The sequence below is a fragment of the Uranotaenia lowii genome, chromosome 2 (assembly GCF_029784155.1).
Source record: "Uranotaenia lowii strain MFRU-FL chromosome 2, ASM2978415v1, whole genome shotgun sequence".
In the NCBI taxonomy this organism is placed as follows: domain Eukaryota; kingdom Metazoa; phylum Arthropoda; class Insecta; order Diptera; family Culicidae; genus Uranotaenia; species Uranotaenia lowii.
In genome coordinates, this window is record NC_073692.1 from 103,186,221 (window position 1) to 103,207,265 (window position 21,045).

General features: G+C 37.1%; 2 protein-coding genes across 10 annotated transcripts in view; one reads left to right on the top strand and one right to left on the bottom strand.

Annotated features, from left to right (window-relative positions):
- The window catches only part of LOC129746740 (ankyrin-3-like), a 308,202-nt gene extending 290,010 nt beyond the window's left edge, over positions 1-18,192 (top strand). For 7 of the 9 annotated variants that reach the window (XM_055740602.1, XM_055740601.1, XM_055740605.1 and 4 more), the window contains 2 exons: positions 2,086-2,206; positions 15,299-18,192. In XM_055740602.1, the coding sequence (XP_055596577.1) occupies positions 2,086-2,206; positions 15,299-15,824 (647 nt within the window). In that variant the 3' untranslated portion in view covers positions 15,825-18,192. Of the gene's footprint in view, positions 1-2,085; positions 2,207-14,658; positions 14,723-15,298 lie in introns of all 9 variants that reach the window. The other 2 variants (XR_008737362.1, XR_008737363.1) reach the window with 2 other exon arrangements.
- Positions 3,233-21,045, bottom strand: part of LOC129746743 (GATOR complex protein Wdr59-like) — a 43,112-nt gene continuing 25,299 nt past the window's right edge. Inside the window, exon 5 of the mRNA XM_055740614.1 lies at positions 3,233-3,376. Within this exon, the coding sequence (XP_055596589.1) occupies positions 3,248-3,376 (129 nt within the window). The 3' untranslated portion in view covers positions 3,233-3,247. The remainder of the gene's footprint in view (positions 3,377-21,045) is intronic.

Here is a 21,045-nt window from a genome sequence, read left to right on the forward strand (position 1 = left end):
GCACTCGCTCTTTCTCTTTGTCCTTCTGTCTTTTCCTATAAATATCCCTTCTAAATAGTCTTTTGATCGTACCTTATCTCTACTAAGAAATTCTGTTGCTGTACATTTTCTAAAGTCCGCAAAATGTCCGCTCTCCGTTTAGTTCTTCTCTACCACAAAATTTATTTTAAAAAAAAAGCTCTAAATGTGATTGTTTAAAAAAAATTCCTTGTTCTAATATTTCTACCGTTGATGATGATGTGGCACTCACCTGTCCCCTGACCCTCTTTAGAATGGCACTTGCTAATCCATCTACTTATTTAGATCAAAGCTCTACCCCAGCTAGTTCTCATTCAGGAGTTTCCTCAAAGAAACTAGTCTAGCATCAGCCCTCTCAAACCCTGCGAGAACATTTTGCATCGAATAACTAGTACCTACTGTGTTGCTATTTTTTACTATAATTTCTAAGAACCTTTATCTTAACCGAAAGTCCTGAGTTGAATGATTTTTTTTTTTCGATTCCCTTTGCCCCTAATTTCAGTAAATTATTTTCGGTTTGCTGCTTTGCCATTTGCCATTAGAGTAAAATTAAAAAAAAAACCATTAGTATGTATGTAGCTTTCAACAAGCGCAACTCATCCGGTATGCTTAAACTATCAGTAACAATATCGAATGTGTTTTTTTCTCAAAATTCTCTTTTTTAATGCATGTCATGTTTTCCATTTCGTAAAACTAGCATCTTCTTGACTCTTTTTTGACATTGAAAACAGTAACCGTTATATTGGAATGCATCTTTTAGTAGGTAGTAAAAGACTAATAGCGTTTGAACAGCGTTCGTTGCTGGATGTTTGTCTCAGTTCAACCACTAATAATTTTCAAATTCAATCAAAGTTCAACCTATTAAAAAAACCGGCAACCAGCAACGAAATTTTCAACGGAATGCATCCTCACACACGTGGTATCGTTTTCAAGCGTATCTGAACCACTTTTGCCTTGTAACCGTAAAGCTTAGTTCTTTTAGAAATGGGACACTTTCATTTGCTAATAGCTCGTTAACTAGATATTGGATATTAAAAATTTTGACAGCATTTTGTTGCCTGTAAAAAGTACTATTCGACCTATTTTTTTCAAAATTTAAAATTCACGCGTTTTTGAGATATGTACGATGCAAGAGAAAAAGAAAAAAATAATTTTGCACAGTTTCCTTTAAAATTCGTCATTATTAAATTGATAGCTAACAAAACCGTTGATTATTTAAAGAATTACTGAGTTTTTGTGGTGGATAAGTATGCAAACACTGTCAATAATGTCCACAAAGTTCAAATCAAGCATTGGAGTGAAGCACATGATCGGCAACAACGGTTAAGGGTCATCAAGGAAGTCAAGTCTCATACCAGCATTTTTAATTTTGAATAAACGAAAAACTAAGGGTAGATCGCTGAAACGTCCAAAACAATTTTCTCCGATAAGCTGAAAGTGTTACCTAGCGATTACTAATTGAAATCCAACCTCAAACAACCATTTTTTGATAGTTCCAAAGCTCTTAAGCTGTAAAACCGGTACCGAAAGAAAAACGTTCAAAAATGTGGTCAAAAATGATTAAATTTGTTCATTTCGAAACAACTGTTTCCACTAAAATGCTTCCAGTTTTTTTTTTTAAAGAGAAGTATTGGACCGAAAAGTATCAGAAATTGAAGAAGGAGGGTGAAGCCACCTAAAATATAGATTTTACGAAGTATAAGTTGGAGAAACTGATCAATACCATGACTAAAAAAGTGTGCGCCAGCCAATGGGAGATACCAAGAATGAAGTAGAAATTTTTTTTAACAAAAAACGGTAAATATTTTTTTTCAAATTTTTTCATGAAATATCATAACATTACCTTCATTTTCTTCATAGAAAGTATTTCGTTCAAACGAATGGTTTTTGAGATACACGCATTCGTAACTGTCCCATTTCTAAAAGAACTAAGCTTTACAACAGTCGCTCATGCTCGATGGTTTGTTGTTTACTCATCAAACCCGTAAATTAGGCTCTACTGACAAAAAACCCAGATCACTCACAAATTCATTGAAAATTCTAATGCCAATCGTCATCGTATTGCAGAAAACTATCTAGTGCAAAATACCGACCAGCTGGCGGGAGTGGAACCAAGTGAACCCCCAACCAACGACCAGGGTACCTGCCGGACCGACACCAATACCTTCGTGAACGAATCGGATGATGGGTAAGTTTCTTTTTAGTTGAAAATACCTACAGTTTTTTTAGAAGCAGTACCCATCCGTTTTCAGAAATTAGGAATCCGTTTTCAGAAATTAGGAAATAAAGTAAATTAATCAAAGAGAAAAAGTAATCCACAAAGCTACGACCACAGAAAAGTTGAAAATCTATTCCTCAAAACCTACATCTACCTCGGGCTTTGCAGATGTAAAGATTATGAAAAAACTTTATCACACATCAAATGTTAGACGTTAGATTCACTGTTTACTTGTAAAACTGTACAAGACGCACCAGCGGGGTTAGATGGCCCATGCCATTATTTCTAAAAAAAAAGTGCTTACCTATTGCTACTAATGATGTATTATTTCATTTATATTGTGCCAAATAATCTTTTCTATCATTTCTTAGGTGAAAAGTTCACTGAAACGACTTTAGTTCTTAGAAACAGAAGGATTAGTCGAATGTGTGTAAAACTCATATTTTTTCATAGATATCATATATAAGGTTTCAAGGTAAACCAGCCGGCCCAGTCTTATAAAACTGCAGCTTTTCGTTTATCCCCTCGTATGCACTTTCGAATGACTATAAGTAGAGATGTACAGAATAGTGGCGAACGGCCGAATACCGAATATTGACCTTTTCAACTATTCAGCCAAAGGAATATTCGTCCGAATATTCTATTTCTTTAATATGACTGAACTGCGACAACTGAAGACGGCTAAAAGGTGTGCTCTTCGAAACTACAAGAAGCAAAAATCATCCAACACTAGCGTATATACCGTAAACTTAACTCCGTTTATAAAAAGCCAGTAAACGTTGTTACCATAAATACCTACGTCGCGTACTACGTAACCTCAAGTCTTGCCCAAAATCGTTTTAGAAACACGTAAATATTCAGCGTAAAGAACCTGGTATACCTTCAAACATTTTTTTTTTAATTGAGCAGGGAAAAGCCCCCGGGAGTTGGTCACCTTTTGAGACCATTCTCCCGAAGGCATAAAACCTCCTCACTTTTATTCATATTTTTTCCAGTTTTTTCTAATTTTGATTAAAATTTTACACTATTTCTTTTCATCACAATTCTGTTATTTGATTTGTTGTTTGAATGGTGGTGGTGGTTGGCGGCTTGTGGCGGTGGTGGGTGGCGGTTTGTGGCGGAGGTGGCTGGCGGTAGTGGCTGGCGGAGAGGGAGAAAAAATATTGTATGGCGGCAGTTAGTGGCAGTTACATTTCAAGTGAGGAACTATGAATTTTCCGAGCCTCCATTGAGAATAATCTCTGTTAAGGAGGCTCTGTTGGACTAATCTACTGCTGGTTCATCGATCTAGTTTGCCCTCGTTTTACGTTAGAAAGTTGGCTACATGGGTCTTAAGGTGGGCTTTAACTTTGTGTTTGAAACTGGTTCTGTTACTTATGAGTTTCAAGTTTACTGGTAAACTGTTGTATTTCGTTTTCCCGAAATATTCTGGGGACCTTTTCATATTTTCGGTGTTAGCCCTTCTTTGCAGTAGATTTTCTCTTGATCGTGTGGGAAACCTGTGGTTTTGATGTTGAACTTGTTGGTTATGGTGAAAAAGCGGGTTGTGCAGCATGCTGTGGATCCGAACGACACTCTGAAGTTCCCTGAGTGCGGCTACCGGTAGGATTGACTCTGAGGCTTCTTGGAACAGGGTTTGCGTTGAGAAAAGTTTGGGTTTTTTATAAACTGCTTTGAGACATCGGTTTTGCATGGCCTGTAGTGGTTTTATGACGCTTTTCCTAGCAGCTCCCCAGATGGAGACCATATATTGCAATTTCGATTGTACAAATGCATGGTACATACTTATGACATACATACAAAGATATCACGGATCACACTAAACTTAATAATTTGTTTTCGGAATTTTTAAGATCTTATGTCCCAGGAGACAACGTAAATAACGGTATTGAAGAAATAACAGCTACATACAATCGTATATTCAAGCAGTGCACAAAAACAGTATCTAAACAAATAAATTTGAAAGGAAGATATTGCCCTTGGATGTCCTTCGACCTTTGGGCCTTGATAAAACTGAAAAACAACTACTTAAAACGTGTTAAAAAACATCCTAATGATAGTTATCTGAAAGAAATGCTTCAACACATTAATAAAAAACTACACCATGATAAGAAAACTTGCAAACGTTTATATTTTGAACGTCTACTGAACAATACCCCCCACTCTAAACTATGGAAAAATATCAACCAACTTTTGGGAAAATCTAAAACATCTCCATCGATCAATCTCATGCAAGGTGAAAACCTCATAACAGACAAAAAATGTGTTGCTGATAAGTTCAACAAATATTTTTCATCGATCGGATCAGATCTTGCCAAGGAAATACCAATTGAAAGGGAATCTGATGTCTTGGCAAATATTAACGAAGTGCGGAACTCAATTTTTTTGCAACCAACTGATGAAACTGAAGTTAGATCGATCATACTTTCTCTTAAAAACAAAAAAAAGCTGTGGATCAGATTATTTCCCTACCAGCGTAGTAAAATATAACAACATTCTTTTTTCGCCCATCCTCAAAAAATTCTTCAACTTAATAATAGAATCAGGAAGTTTCCCGGATTGTCTTAAAACAGCAAAAGTGACTCCTATATTTAAATCAGGTAATCCTGAAGATGTTAATAACTATCGACCTATATCTAGTCTCAGCGTTTTTAGTAAAATATTTGAGAAATTGCTTATAAATAGAATTCTAAGTTTTCTTAATAATAATAACGTTCTTTACAAAATGCAATACGGGTTTAGAGCAGGTTCAAGCACCCTCATCGCGATTTCTGAACTTGTCGATTCCATAATTGAAAATATAGATTCTAAGAACATAGTTGGTGCATTATTTCTAGATTTGAAAAAAGCCTTTGATACACTTAACCATGACATCTTACTGGCCAAATTAAACAAATATGGACTAAGAGGAATAGCTAACGATATTATCAGAAGTTATCTCGAAAACAGAAAACAATTTGTTGTAGTTGAAGGAGTAAATAGTGAACTAAGGAATATAGGCATAGGCGTTCCTCAAGGCAGTAACATTGGGCCATTACTCTTCCTTCTTTATATAAATGATATAAGTAATCTTCCACTAATTGGCACAGCTAGGCTTTTCGCTGATGATACAGCTCTGTTCTATTCAGGAAAACCTGCAAGTTCTATTATAGATTACTTGGAGAATGATTTAAAGCTGCTATCAACATATTTCAACAGCAATTTACTCTCACTAAATTACGCTAAAACTAAATATATGTTGTTTCGCTCGTCGAGGAAAGTAATACCACCACACAGGGACCCATATATGAACCAGTTTGTCATACAAGAAGTACATAGCTTCAAATACTTAGGTATTTATTTAGACAATACTCTCTCGTGGAAAAGTCATATACAAAATTTAGAAAAAAGAATTTCACCTCTCTGTGGAGTGCTCTGGAGTTTAAAACACTTTGTTCCTCAACATGTTCTGTTGAAATTTTACCATGCATTCATCCACTCAGTATTACACTATCTCATATCAATTTGGGGAAGAGCATCTCAATCACTTTTACAAAAACTACAATCTCTGCAAAACAGGTGTTTAAAAAATATTTACAGGCTTCCCATGCTATACCCAACTAAACTTATTTACTCTTCCAGTTCCCATAACATTTTACCTTTAGTAGATCTTTGTGATTTCCAAACCATAATGTATGTTTTCGATAATCTGCACTCATCAAATACTATCCAAAACCTGACCTTTACTACTGGAGTAAGAACACACAACACCCGCCGTTTGAATTATTTGCAACGTTGTCGATCGATAACTACTTTAGGACAGAGAAGAATTTCCTTCATAGGACCGACAAAATACAACAACTTACCCAATGAATTAAAAGAAATAAATAGTCGCCCAACTTTCAAAATAAAATTGCTTCAAATATTCAAAGAAAAACTTAGTCAATAAAACAAGTCGAACAAAGCTAGTTTTAAGAATTTTTTAATTTGTAGCGTTAATCCTTTGTAAATTTTAGTTTAGATGTAGGATGTTTTATAATTTTTTTTGTTTAATTGAAAGTGAATCTCTTAAAAGGAAATCTCTTTCCATTGAGATTCATAGTTGTAAGTTAGTTAAATTAGTATCGAGGTTTTTGGTGGGAATAAACCTGGATATCTTCCACATTATGCTGTGTATAGCACTAAGCTCTTTCCTCAAACGGCCTATATGGGTATCCCATTTGATCAGCTCGTCGAAGGTCAGCCCAAGATACTTAAAACTTTTGACTTTCTCAATCACTGTTTGACCAACTTGTAGTTGATAGGGAAAGTCGAGATGCCGGTTAGTTGATTTAAAAATGACATATTTGGTCTTTTCAAGGTTTAACGACAAAAGGTTTGCATCGAAGTAACTTTGAAGTGTATCCAGATCTTTCGACATTTGGGATATTATTACGCTTGCGTCAGAGTGTTCATATGACAACGAGGTATCATCGGCAAATAGTCTGGGTTTTCCATGTAAACGAAGTTTGTTCAAGTCGTTTACATACAAGATGAACAGAAGGGGACCCAAATTACTACCTTGAGGAACTCCAACAGGCAGGTGTCCTAAATCGCTTGTAGTTTGGTTAATTCGTACAAACTGTTTCCTATCTGCAAGATAGCTGGCAAATAGAGAATTCGCTGTACCCCTGATTCCAAGCGCATCCAGTTTTTTAAGCAGTATTGTGTGATCGATCGTGTCGAAGGCCTTCTTTAAATCCAGGAACAAAACTCCCATGAGTTTGCGGTTGTCAAGGGCGTTGTGGATATCGTTAACTAGTTCGGTTGCAGCTGTAAGATTGTACTGTTTGAGGAACTGCGAAACCCTAGCTGCTAACAGCTGCTCTAAGATTTTACTGAAGACCGACAAGATCGATATAGGGCGATAGTTACTACAGATCGATTTTTTTCCTGCTTTGTAGATTGGAACGACGCGTGCGATTTTAAGGAATTCTGGAAATTCTCCTGTTCGAACAGCGCCGTTGAAAACGTCTCTGATCAACGGTGCTAAGATGTTATGATGAACTTTTACGAACTGCGCAGAAATTCCGTCTGGGCCTGGGCTTTTCGAGGAATCAAGTTTGTTCATTAAAACAATGACTTCTTGCTCTGTTGCTGGTCGGAGGTATATGCTGCTATGGTGACTGGCTGTTAACATGTTTCTGGACGACATCACGGCGAACTCTGATCGTGGAATCTGCGATCTCTTCGCCCAAAAATTTTCCAGTATCTTCACTTCAGCTTCAACATCCCCAGAACATTTAGCTAGTGCTGTCAGGAACGTTTCGCCATTGGGCTTTTTAACAAATGGTATTGAAATCGCGGAGGCAGTCATCTTTAAAGCAGCAGCAAAGCTCAAGAATTCCTTTTCTACGAGCCCGGACGGGATACCAGCTGCTTTTATGAAAAGTTTCATGCCTGTTTTGCTGACCCCTATTCGGCTCATTTTTCAAGTTTCGCTTGATAGAGTCATCTTCCCTCTACTATGGAAGGAAGATGACATGTTCCCGGTTCATAAAGAAGGAGATAGGAGAGATATTAACAATTACCGTGGAATCTCTGCTTTAAGATCTATTGCCAAACTATTTGAATTGGTGGTCTTGGATCCTTTTTTGACGTCCTGCAAAAATAACATCTCCAATTACAACAAGTAACTTGCTAACGTTCACTTCTATTGTGCATGAAAGCTTTGCTGCCAAATCTCAAACTGAAGCAATCTATACCGATCTGTCCGCTGCATTCGACAAGGTGAACCATAAGATTGACATCGGAAAACTCGAACGCTTAGGATTCTGTGGTACGCTACTGGGTTCATTCCGCAGTTACTTAATTGGTCGTAAATTGATTGTTCGAACGGGTGACACCATTTCCAGGCAGTTCCCAGCCACCTCTGGTGTGTCCCAAGGTAGCCATCTAGGACCGATAATTTTCCTAATTTATTTCAACGACGTGTTGTCACTCCTCGACGTTCCCAAACTTGCTATGCTGATGACCTAAAACTATTTTACACCATAAACGACCACGACGACATAAATTTTCTGCAATGTCAATTTAACCTCTTCGCTGTTTGAAATATCTCGTAATTGGTCCGCAATTTGTTAATTTCATGATCTCTTAAATTCCTCAACGATTTACGTTGGTTGTAAAGTTAAACCAAGTTAAACCTTTTTCTGAATTTAGAATCTTTATTGTGAATTTGAATTGTGAACCTGAACTCAAAAATTGCGCTTTTTATTTGTATGTATGTTGGTTATCCACCATGGGTGCACGGATTCACCGCAGTTTCTGCATAAGTATGTGCTCACATGCATTCTTTAGATTATTAAGTTCGACAAATCTCCAATGCAGCGCGCCACCATACCCGGACCCCATGGCTTCGTATGAACTGTTATGGAGTGAATGTAACGTGTTGATGTAGGTTCATTTTGGAAGAACTAGTCAACCAGGTGGGCTAGTTTATTTACAGGTATTCCGGCATCCGTGTATATACCTGGCAAGCTTGCAACTGATTGAGAAAACACATCTTACCTGTCGGACACTTATGGGGAACCCAAAAGTTTTTCTTGCCGATACCGGGAATCGAACCCAGTACGCCTGGCATACCAAAACTAGACTCGCGCCAGCCTATCCACTAGACCACATCGGCGCTAAAAAATTGCGCTTTTTATTTGTATCCGAATTTCCATAGGATTACGAAATATCAACAACCGGCATGGAAGCGAAATTTTAGTAGGCTATCATCTCAATGGAAACCAATGATATTGAATATTTAGTATGCTAGCTTTCATTGAGAATCAAACAAAGACCATTATCAGCCTGCTGATGATCGGTGACTGTGGCTCGGTGCATAGTTGGAATTTTGGAAAGTGATGATGATTGGAAAAAACAGTAGCCATCTTTAACTCTGTCAATTTTACCAGCTCTGAATTCAATAGAGATTCGTGATAAGTTAAATCTGACCGGGATGTCCAAATATTGATTAAAACTTCCCGAATTTCGTTCGTGGTTATTTCAATTATTTGCTAAATCAAATAAAAAAAATTTCACTTTAAAATTTTTTCGATATAATGTTCAATTACAATTTTTGAAAAATTTAAAAATAAGCATAAATTTTGCCGGACCGTGTGGATACGCGTGTTTGAAAGTATGGTATGCTGAAGGTTAAAGATCATCTTATTTCAACAACTATTTTGAGGTATCATGCTCAAATTCGACCTTCATCTAATTCGATATCCAATAAGCAATTTAAATTGCTTGTCACCTATTCTGACATATTTTGTCCCAGATTTCATAAGACCACAATCTCTTTTGTGATAAACGCCCCAGAAGCTACTAGTCATCTGATGTCTTGTACTGTCAGTTATTGGTGACATTTTAAAAATCATAAAGTCCCCAACTTGAAAAATTCTTGTAATACATCATCTGATTATATCATTTGGTTGAAAATAATCGACTCAAAAACAAAGGGAAAATATTACGGAAAAAAGAAGCAAATTGAAGTAAACGCTTTTTTTTTTCATTTTAAGCTCAATAAAATATTCGACCGAATATTCGGCCGAATATTCGTTTGGCCGAATAGTTGAAAAGGTCAATATTCGGTATTTGGCCTTTCGCCGAATACCACTATTCGGTACATCTCTAATTCCGACAATAGCGGATGTTTACAGCGACTTTTTGTTAATTTTCTATTTTTAACTACTATGTCGAGTTGATGTGCATCTTTTTCAATTGCAAATTTCTCGTGAACCAACCGATTCTTGACGAAAAACTCTACATTGAAACAATCCTTACATCCTTACAATCTAACTATCCTTACTTTGCGTCTATCAAGCTCATCTCTTCCGCGTTTGTGAACAACATGTTCTGCATCATATTGAACGTAATTTTTTTTTTAAATTGATCCACTGCTGATTTTTTAATGATTATAACAAATTTCGACGTTTTTCATGTTTAAAAGATGCATAAATATTCGATTCGAAAGAATCATTAACCGCCCTATTTGCCGTGATCCAGCCAAGAAATTGAATTCCGTTGCCTACTTGAAGGCGTTTCACCTACAGCACCGTTCATAATTGTATAGAAATTGGAAACATGTGCACTGTCACTTCGACTTTGAACTTCCATTACTTTTTATTCTGATGATAATTTTTTTGAGTAAGATAGATCAACTATGACACTATTTTATTGCAAAATTTGTGCTTTCTAAAGTTTGTGTGGCCTGAGATACAGTAATTCTACGAAAAACTGTTTTTTTGGGCTTTTACCCTTCAAACTTCAATATCTCAGAAACTACGCTTTACTCTTCATTAAAATTTTGCAGAGTGATGAAATATAAAGTTGGCATGTCTGAAGTTTTGCAAAGTTCTGTCGATGGTATCAAAAGTTACGCGAGGTACAATATTTCAGGCATGAACCTAAAAATGCGAATTCTATAGAATTTCCGACGATTCCCGAGAACAATTTCTTTTCCATCCACAAATCAGTCAAAAAATATCTGACAAAAGCAATCAGGAAAACAAAAATGGAATAAATGATCCATTTGTGTTTTGAAATTAGAATCTCACAATATTGTGGTGCGTTTTTAATTGAAATAGATTTACAAGTTGTAGAATGATTTTTAGCCATAGCATGGTTAGTTAAAAAAAAATTTCTTCAATTTGATTCTTAAACGATTATTGGTAGCGCTCCAAATAGCCGTAATGCTTAACTGGTGCGTTCTGTATGCGTTTGTAAAAAAATTAAGGTTAAGGCAGGATAAATTTTGAAATCCTTCTTTTCTTACTTGGAATTGAAACATCACAAGGGAAGAGAATTAAAAAAATAATCCAAATTTACAAATAAATTGGAACAAATTGGACAAAAGCTTACATGCATGAAACTTGCACATAATCAACATCACAAAAAAATAAAAGCGCGTGATTTTAGATCAAAAATTGAAAAAATAAAATCAAATACAGAACAGGATACTATTCCCTTTTTTGAGTTTAACTTTAGGTCTTTCAACTTTTTGTTTTTCTAAAAATGTATCAAATTTTTCCATAAAATACCTTGAACTTTGTTTAACAGGTGGCTACTAAAATTTTGGAATTTCTCTTTCAAGTTGTGTAAAAAGTCGTTGTCCAAATCAAAACATTTTCCGGCTTAATTTTTTATCATCCAGCGGCATTGGGATTTAAGAGTCGAAATCTCATTGTATTCTGGGGCTCTTGTCTTCTTTCGGCACTTAATTCCAACTTTTTTCAATGTCTTTCCAATGTACTGGTGAGAACAGTTGAACTTTTTGGCGGCATCCCGTTGGCTCAGTGAATGCTTGTTGAAGGCATGAGAAAGAGAACGAAGTCCTTTTGCGTCCATAATCTTCGCTGGTCTGGCGCTACCTTGCTTGCGAGTAGTTGTTGGGGATTCTAGGATATGGTGAACAGGGAAGCCGCCACATTTTCACTTTTTACAATGTTGTACTGTATACTTTTTGCCGAGATGTTTGTGCAATTCGTACAACTGTACAACGCGCTCGCGCTCGTGTACAATCAGGACCTTGAGCGCATCATGGGGCGCCATGGTCTAGGAAGGATGAGCGGAAACGGAGAGCTGTTTGTAGAATTTTGAGGCAACAACAACATGGTGATCGCTGGATCGCTCTTCCCCCATCGAACAGCACATAAGGTCACTTGGATATCCTGAGATGGCCGAACAGGAAATCAAATTGACCACATCTGCATCAGCCGAAAATGGAGAAGGAGCCTTCTTGATGTCCGTAACAAACGAAGTGCAGACATTGCATCTGACCAGTGCTCAATAAAGTCGAATTCATTTACAACAAAACAAACTGAAAGGCCTCGTTTTCACAAAATTTCTAATTGATGCATGCATAAATAAAATTTTGCGCACATTATAACAGTCGAGAAATCGAGCAGTTCGAGCTTTTGTCTGCCTTTGTCTCCCTAACCTAAACTCACATATGGTGGAAAGAGAAAAATATTGTTTGGCAGATTTGACAGCTCATGTGAAAGCTCCAGCAGAGCCTTCAACTGTTATACAGACATCAAAAGTCTACATCCAGGGGCTTTTTTTATTGATGAGTGCAACAATTGCACTTAAATTTCTTTTTAAAAATCATTGAATATAGTGTTTTAAAAGTTCTATGAGTATTAAAACAAGTTCATATCAGTTTTAAAAAAATATTCTGATATTTTGAAACTCAAAATTAACTTCAAAAGTGTGTATATTACGAATAAAAATTTAAAGATGAATGCATCAATACGTATACATGAATAATGAAATTTGTGAAAACGCGGCCAAAGACACAACAAAGCTTTCATCCCCGCCTGTTTAGTTTTTAAGGGAAATTTTTAAATACATCACTAGCTAGCAAGAATTAGCACAACTGCTTAAACTTATATTTCGGAATTGGAAGTCAGTTTTTCTGACTGTTTTTTTTTAGAAACTGAACAACTTTCGTTACTAACAAAAATTAGAATTGCGAAGCGAAATCATTCAGCCAATGCTCCCAACAACAAGCATTCTCCTTTCAAATATCTAACTTCACTGACTTCAACATTTTAATGACTGAGATTTAAATGAAGATCACAAACACGAATTTCAAAATGATGTGACTTTTGTTCGACTATCAGCCAGGGATTGCTTCGTTGATGATCGGAAGATTTTCGGTTCAAAGTAAAATGTGTACTGTGATTGAAAAATAATTTCACATTAACGCTAGCATGTCACCAGTTTTGAGCACTGCATCTGACCATCACCTCGTCCTTGGCGAGATACGACTAAGAGTTGCGATACTACTTCCGCCGGTTGGAGAATGAAGAGGTAAAAAGGGCTACGTTGAGCAGCTTGAATCCCGAGCCTCGGAGCTGCCGACAGACGGAACAGTCGAAGAACAGTGGTGTAGAATCGAGAATGCCTTTATCATGACGAGCCATGGTATTCTCGGTAAAGTCTGTGTAAGAAATAGTGAATGGATGTCGGATGAAACTTGGAGGATGATCGATGATCGGAGAAAGGCGAAAGTCGGAATTGAGCAGGCATGTACCGGGTCAGCCAAAGCAGCCGCCCGCTTACGATATGCGGAGCTGGAAAAGGCGGTTAAACGAGCTTGTAGACGAGACAACAGAGCCTGGACAAACTCCCTAGCCGAAGAGGGAGAAAGAGCCGCCGCCAATGGAGATATTCGTTAACTAACTTCATGGCGCTTCTCGCCGCCTTAGTGGTGCAAGAACTTATATTATAGTGTTTTCGTTTATTGGCAGTGGCAACCTCGTGGATAACTACGAGTTTTGCCCTAACTGCTGTTATTATGTTCGGTTATTAATTCAGAAGTCCACTAGTTTTGCCCGAGATTTGAACCTCAAGCAGGCGGTTGCACCCCGTAAAAGTTGTCAGTGTTGGGGGTAAGCATAAGGGTGAGTATAGCAACCATATATTTGCATCGTCCCGGGTAACGATTCTGTTTGTTTATTCAGAAAAAGTTTTACCCCGCGCGAGTGGAGAAAAACGGCATTAGAATGCTGCTAAAAGACCGAGCAGGTCAGTTAATGACCGATCGAACAGATCAGCCCAAACGATGGACTTCGAATAACTTTTCCGAGTCACAAATAGCGATGGTCAACAGAACCCGCAGCTCGAATCACGAACAGTAAGTCGCATTAATGGCGTCAACTCGGAAGCGCCCTCGCTAGCTGAAATAGAAGCGGCAGCCATTAAATCAAGTTCTTTGATTAAAGAGGAAAATTAAGTTCTACAAACTAAAACCAAACACTGCAAGTAATTCAAAAAGGTTTAGTTTGTGAAATTCAGGTTAGTGGTTGGCAAGTTACAGCTGTTTATATTTTAAGGACCGACTATCTGAACCTTGGTTATTTAGGTGTTAAACGGTCAAACTCTATGGAGCCCCCTTTTTCAATGTTTAATCTCACAACGCTGTGTTCTGATATGAAACATCAATGAGTCGTTTTCGCTGTGTCACTTTCGCCTTCTATGATCATAGAGCTGTTTAGAAACAGGGGCGGGAACAATTTTAAAAATCTTCTGTGGCCGTATAAATCTAACCAAATTCTCAACGTGTCAAGACTCTCTGGAGCCACCCTTTACATATTTGTCATCTCAACACTGTGCTCTGCCTCTTCGCTACTACTCATCTTAGGGATTTTTTGTATCAAAACAAATGAACTTTTTGTGCAATTTATGTCCGTTTCATCAATTCGTGAAACTTTTTTATTTCTTTGTCAGAAATCCTTCAAACTGTTGCTGTTTTAAGATTTTAAATTCAAACACTACTTACAATGATTAATGCAAATACGTTTTTGGAAAAATGTGTTCCAAAAATTTTGGATTTTTTTAGACGAACTTTAGATTTTTAATCAATTGAAAACGAAGTGTAAGATGAATAATCATCAATAATTTTCGTCCAGGCACTTGTAAACTTCAACAATCCTTCTGCGTTCAGTATTTCCTCCCAAATGAGTTAAGTTAAGAGTAAGTACACACTATCCATTCTGAAATTTGAAGTTGATATTTTGGATTACCTACACAAAACAAACACTTCAGTAGTGGCTTCATTTTTACACCATTATCACATACACCTTTTTTTTGTATTGGACAAAATATTTATTATTTCAGCATCTGGTCACAAATTTGAGTTTTAACGAATTTGAGATTACGATATCATTGGAATTGTTTTGTACATTGGATGCAGATGTACATATGTATACATAGAAATAAGATATTTCTATGTTAAAAAATCAATTGTAGTTGTTATTTTAAATCGACTCCAATTTTGATCTAAATTGGAATCTTTGATAAAAAAACGCAACTTATTATTTTTAAGCGTTTTAAGCACCGAAGGTTATTTTTGTAAATTCAAAATGTGCTTAATTTTTGCTCTAGTATCATTAGCTTCAAACGCACTCGCCAAGTGCGTTGGTTGAATCATTAAATTATGGTTAAACTATTTAGATTAATTTAGAGATTATTGACATCACGTTACAGTTTTTCCCAGTTTCTCCTGGCATTGACAGTATACTAAAAAAGCTTTTCTTGATCCATTCCCAGCTCCGTTCGAACGACTGTTATCACGACGATCAAGACGATCACAGCCAGTGCACCGGACCAGTCTATCCCGGAGGATCTGCAGCAACAATTGCTGGAACAGCTACAATCGGTGGCCGCCAACAGTCAAAACATCGACGGATCGAACACCGTGATCACAACCATGACGACTACCAGTAGCAGCGAAGAGGAAGCACGGGATGCCCCCCATCCACAGCAGATCGAGGGTTCCGGAACACTGGCTGAAGCGCCGGATCAGAACGGAACAGCGACGACGACGACGACGACGACCAAGACAACGACCACAACCAAAACCATCACGCTCACCTCGACCGATGCGGACTTTCCGGAGGATGAACTGTTGCAGAAGATAACGACGACGACGCAGCTGCTGCAGCAAGCCGGTTCCCCGGACATCCGGGAAACGCGAACCGTCACCGTCACGGAAGTGGTCGATGGCAAGCCAACCGATCAGCCCTCGATCAATTCGATCGTGGACGAGTTCATGAACGAGGAGCGCAAGAATTGAATTACGCAGTAGAAATGGGATGATACTGCTTAACGAGTTTTATTCATTGGTGATGTTTTTTGGACGAAACAGTACGAATCTGCTTCACAATCGGCAACTCGAAGCACCGACAGAGGGCGATACTTTGTTTTAACTTTACTGGAATAAGTTATATTAAACAAAAGTATTCCCCCATGTAGACAGATTTTTATTGTAGCTATTGTGATTTTAAATTCTAGATTTTAAAATTCAAAATAAAACAAATTACGTCACAAATTTTCAATTCTAACTCAGTGCACACCGTAGGAAAAAAATCATCTAAAAATATAATTATATATTTGCAAATTGAGGGTGTTAGTTGCGAAGAAGTTCTAAAACTACCAGATAGAATACTTAGAAACGTCCCACACAAAAGTGATTGATTCTTGATACCAACCCCTAATTTATGGTGCCTCCCCGATGGACACTTTCATAATATAGTCCTCCGGAAAGAAAAGCAACAACGCTTTGACTAAACTTGGAAGTGAGATCGCGCGAAACTTCAGCGCTGCAAGCAAATGGAGTTGTAAAAACAAATCACACCACTGAAAATTAAACCTAATGGATCATTGAGTAACAAAAAAAAAACCATGGTGAGAAGAGATAATTTATTTTGCTACCAGTTTATTTTTCAAAAAAGTCCTTTGGCTGAGCAAACAAATACATAAATAAGGTGCAATACACCTGTACAAGATATTTTCTGGTATCGTTTGCAAAATGAATATTTTAGAAGGAACCTCTAAAATCAACCTGAACTTAACCTGAATTTTTGATTGGTTCAAAAATAATTCAAATAGGTGAGAAACGGTCAAGCGATTGAATTTCCTTCCCTATTAACAAGAAGGGAATAAATTGATAAAATAATCTAGATGTTCACATTAAAGGTCAAGTTCAATCTACAGCATCAAACAAAACAAAACAAAACAAAACAAAAAAAAATACATTGAAGAAGGAAAGTAAAGCTTAAACATTTTCGCTTGATAAACTCTATATTGCAGATACAAAGTCCTGTCTAGAATGTAACACGAACGTTTTCTGCTTCCTTCCTCTGACTATCTTCAGTGCCCCGAATCGTAACGTAGATGTCACTACTATAAAAACAGTATTTTTAAGAACAAGTTTTGCTACTTTTGTTTTTAAATGTTGTTTTCCTTTGTTTTTGCCCCGCGCATGTGTGTGCAACTATTTATTAGTAGAGTTCGATAACATTAATTTATATATTTTCCCATGTTTTATTTAATTTCTTGTTCCATTATACTTTTATTTGTACAGACCATTAATATACTTTGAAAGGTGTCTCTTTTCTCAGGACTGCCAGAACGTTGGGGAACAAACTCTGGCAGCTATCAGTATTTTCCAAACAGCTTCTGTCTGCTTCCGTTTTAAGTTCCAGTTAGCCTTTGTTTTTATCAGTAATCGGATTGATTTCCCTTGTAATTACTAAGTACCATAATATTAGAGAGATGAAGGAAAAAAAATCAAACAAGCCCCGTCCCCATCTACAACAAAACTCTACAAACACATACTTTCAAGTCATGCTGCCAGATTTCGTTTGTTGATTGAGAGAAACAAAAACAAAAAAAAACACAACCGATCCGGTTGTAGCTTATGAACCTAAAAAAGCAACTATCTAAAGCTCTATGTGCTTGAAAAAAAAACCTACAATTCAATCGCATAAAAAAACTACTATCACATACGCAGTACACATACACGACTATAAAAGTACGAAATTATATTTATTGTCATTGTTGAAACTAAATAAAAAGAAACAGAAAAAAAACTAATTTAAGTGAAGATATATGAAAATATATATACACAACACACATATATTAAATCCTCATCATGCAAAGGAGTAGTAGTGACAAGTGAAAGAAAAAACCAGAAATTAAATTGTGAGAAAATATTTACAGTAAGAGTTTAAAATAAAGTGAAGATTTATTGTGACAAAACTAAAAACCGTATCAAATGTATATTTAACACTGAAACACATGTCTGAAAAAATAAATATGAAGAAAAATAAACACAAAAAAAAAATCGATCGAAAATAAATTTTCAATCTCTGCAAAAAAAAAAGTGAAGTAACACATTTCGAAATAAAATGGATTAAAAGTTTGCGCTACGATTAGTTCTAGCAATCTAGCAATTTGTGGCTAAGTCGCACCAGAAGCACATGCGAAAGAGATTGGGAGCGAAAAAAAATCCTTAACACACTGACGCCGAAGAGCGGAGAAAATATGTTTAAAGAAAAAAATAAACGGGAATCAAAAATTCTACCACTACCTAGAAGAGAAACACGATTTGAAACAGAGGAATAAATAAAAACAAAATAAATCTTGCTGATAAATTAAAAGAGATGTTTTGGTTTAAATATCCGAAAATAATCCTTCAACGATGTAGATACCTTTTTTTTTAGATTTTTAAAAACATTCGTACTTAATTCAGCTTTCAATCAATAACTTGGTTTTGTGAGCTCAAAACTCCAACAAACCATTTATAAAACTGTTTCCGAGATCAGTGTGCAAGAGTCTTGTCTTTACACTACTTTGAAGAAAAAATCAAAACTATAAACCAAAATGGCTTCAAAAAAGTCCAACAGGTAAATTTGTTTGAATGCCTCCTATCATAGGGGGTGATACGGTCAAAATTTGGTCAAGAGAAAATGCGTGTAAATCGGTAAAATCGTTTATTTGAAAAATCAAATTAAATTTATTTTTCAAGTTTAGTTAGTATAAAATTCAGGAAAAATATTCAGTTAGGCTTCCGCTTTTCCAAATCCGAATTGCCGAGCCTTACGCTTAACCCCTGCCATCAGATTTTGTACAGCCACCTTGTCCACCTTTTTCGCCTAAGAAAGCCAGTTTGCCTTGAACTGCTGCTGGTGCTTAGCAGTTTTTTCGGTCTTCTTTAGGTTCCGCTTGACAATAGCCCAACATTTCTCAATTGGGCGGAGCTCTGGCGTGTTGGGAGGGTTCTTATCCTTGGGAACCGCCTGCACGTTGTTGGCGGCGTATCACTCCATGGCCTTTTTACCGTAATGGCAAGATGCCAAATCCGGCCAAAACAGTACGGAACAACCGTGTTTCTTCAGGAAAGGCAGCCGACGTTTATTCGAACACTCTTTCACGTAAATTTGACAGTCCCGGAAGCTATGAAAATGCTGCTTTTCAAGCCACAGGTACAGATGGCTGGTCAAACCAGATATCTTCGCGAACTTTGACAATTTCATGTGCTTTAAAATATCTGCTACCTTTCCCCTTCCTTTTGCCGTATAAAACTCCTGTCCCGGAAGCTGCTTGTAGTCGGCTTTGACGTAGGTTTCGTCGTCCATTACCCAGTCCATTACGCAGTCAAACTTCGTCAGCATCGTCGTGTACAGCATTCGGGATCGCGCTTTGGCCGTCATATTTTGTTTATCATCGCGATTTGGAGTCTTTACCTTCTTGTAAGTCGATAGTCCGGCTCGTTTTTAGGTTCGATGCACGGTTGTAGACGATACACCCAGCTTATTTGCGGCATCTCGGAGAGAGAGGTTAGGGTTTCGCTTGAAACTTGAAACTACTGACAACTATCTTTGTCGTCTCAGCGGCTTCCGGTTTTCGATTTCCCCCCGATCCAGACTTCCTGGCTGTCGAAAAACGTTCCCCAAACACTTTAATTACATTTGTAACGGTTGATTTGGCAACTTTTAGCGATTTTGCCAGCTTTTCGTGCGAGCAGCTTGGATTTTCGCGATGCGCGAGCAAAATTTTCATACGCTGCTCTTCTTCCTTGGACGGCTTTTTGACAATTGAAGAGTGAATTCCAAAATCAAAATAGGAGCAACATTCTACACACACACACACACACACCTTCAAAATGAGGGGTGTTCAGGTTTTTTAAATGCAAAATTGAAAGAAATACGTCAAGTGGATATTGACCAAATTTTGACCGTATCACCCTTTAAAATAAACTAGAACCTTAAAGAATCACTGTTTTCCGGTAATAGATTTAGACACACAAATATTCTCAACCAACCAAATTCGCAACCCATTGAAACACGAATTATGTCTTTAACGGTTCTTGATTTTAATGGAGGATATAATTAATTAAGGAGTGTATTGAATTTGAATGCATGAATGGAACTTGATGAAATGTTTACATTCGCAAATTTTTTGACGATATGTTCAGCGGTTTTCAGTTGTCGTCCCATAAAGAAACTATTTTTTTGTACGGAGGATGATTGTATCCCATTTACCCGAAAACCATTGCCCAGAATGAATTTTTCCCAGAATGACAAATACCCGAAATCAAATCCCAGAATGAACCATTTCCCAGAAAAAAATTCCCCAGACTGCACCATTTACCAGAATTTATTTTCCCAGAATGGACCATTTCCCAGAATTTTTATCCCCAGAATGGAACATTTACCAGAATGACACAAATCCCAGATTTTTTCCCCTAGTATTTTAATTTGTTTTTTTTTCTAATGAATTCTTGTATATTTCATATGATTCGAAATTAATTTTTTCAAAATGATTTTTCAAATGAAATTACGACTTTGAAATTTTCCAACTAAATTTATTTTAGAAAAAATATTGTGCTTTGTTTATGGTTTGGGTACTTTAATTGATTCAATGCTTACCATGGTCCTTTAAAAAACCGTTTTGGTATCCGACTCCTCACGCTGCGCGTTCGAACTTGAAAGACGTTTTGTCCTTCACGCTGTCGCGTGGCGGACGGGGCTAAGGGATCACCCCTAGCTTTCACGCAGACCAAGGAAGCCCCGGCAGACCTAGACCAATGTCTTAGGGCCGCCGCTTCCGACGGCGGGTCGGCAGCCTCCTCGGATTTGGGAGCTTCGGCGGCTTTGTGCCGCCTCAGCCCCTTCATCCTCGTTGGTTGCGGCTTTGCCGCAAAAGAATAAAGTTATGAAACCACATTTTTTGTAACAATTCCTTTTTTTTTAATAATTTCTAGTAAGGATAAATGTTTTCAATTTTCTGGGAAATGGTTCTTCTGGCGAAAAAAATTCTGGTACATGGTTCATTCTGGTGAAAAAAATTCTGGGAAATGGTACATTCTGGCGAAAATTTTTCTGGGGAATGGTTCGTCTGGGGAAAAAAATTCTGGGGAATGGTTCTTTCTGGCGATTGGAATTCTGGGGATTTTTCATTCTGGGCAATGGTTTTCGGGTAAATGGAGTACAACCCGGAGGATTCATCCC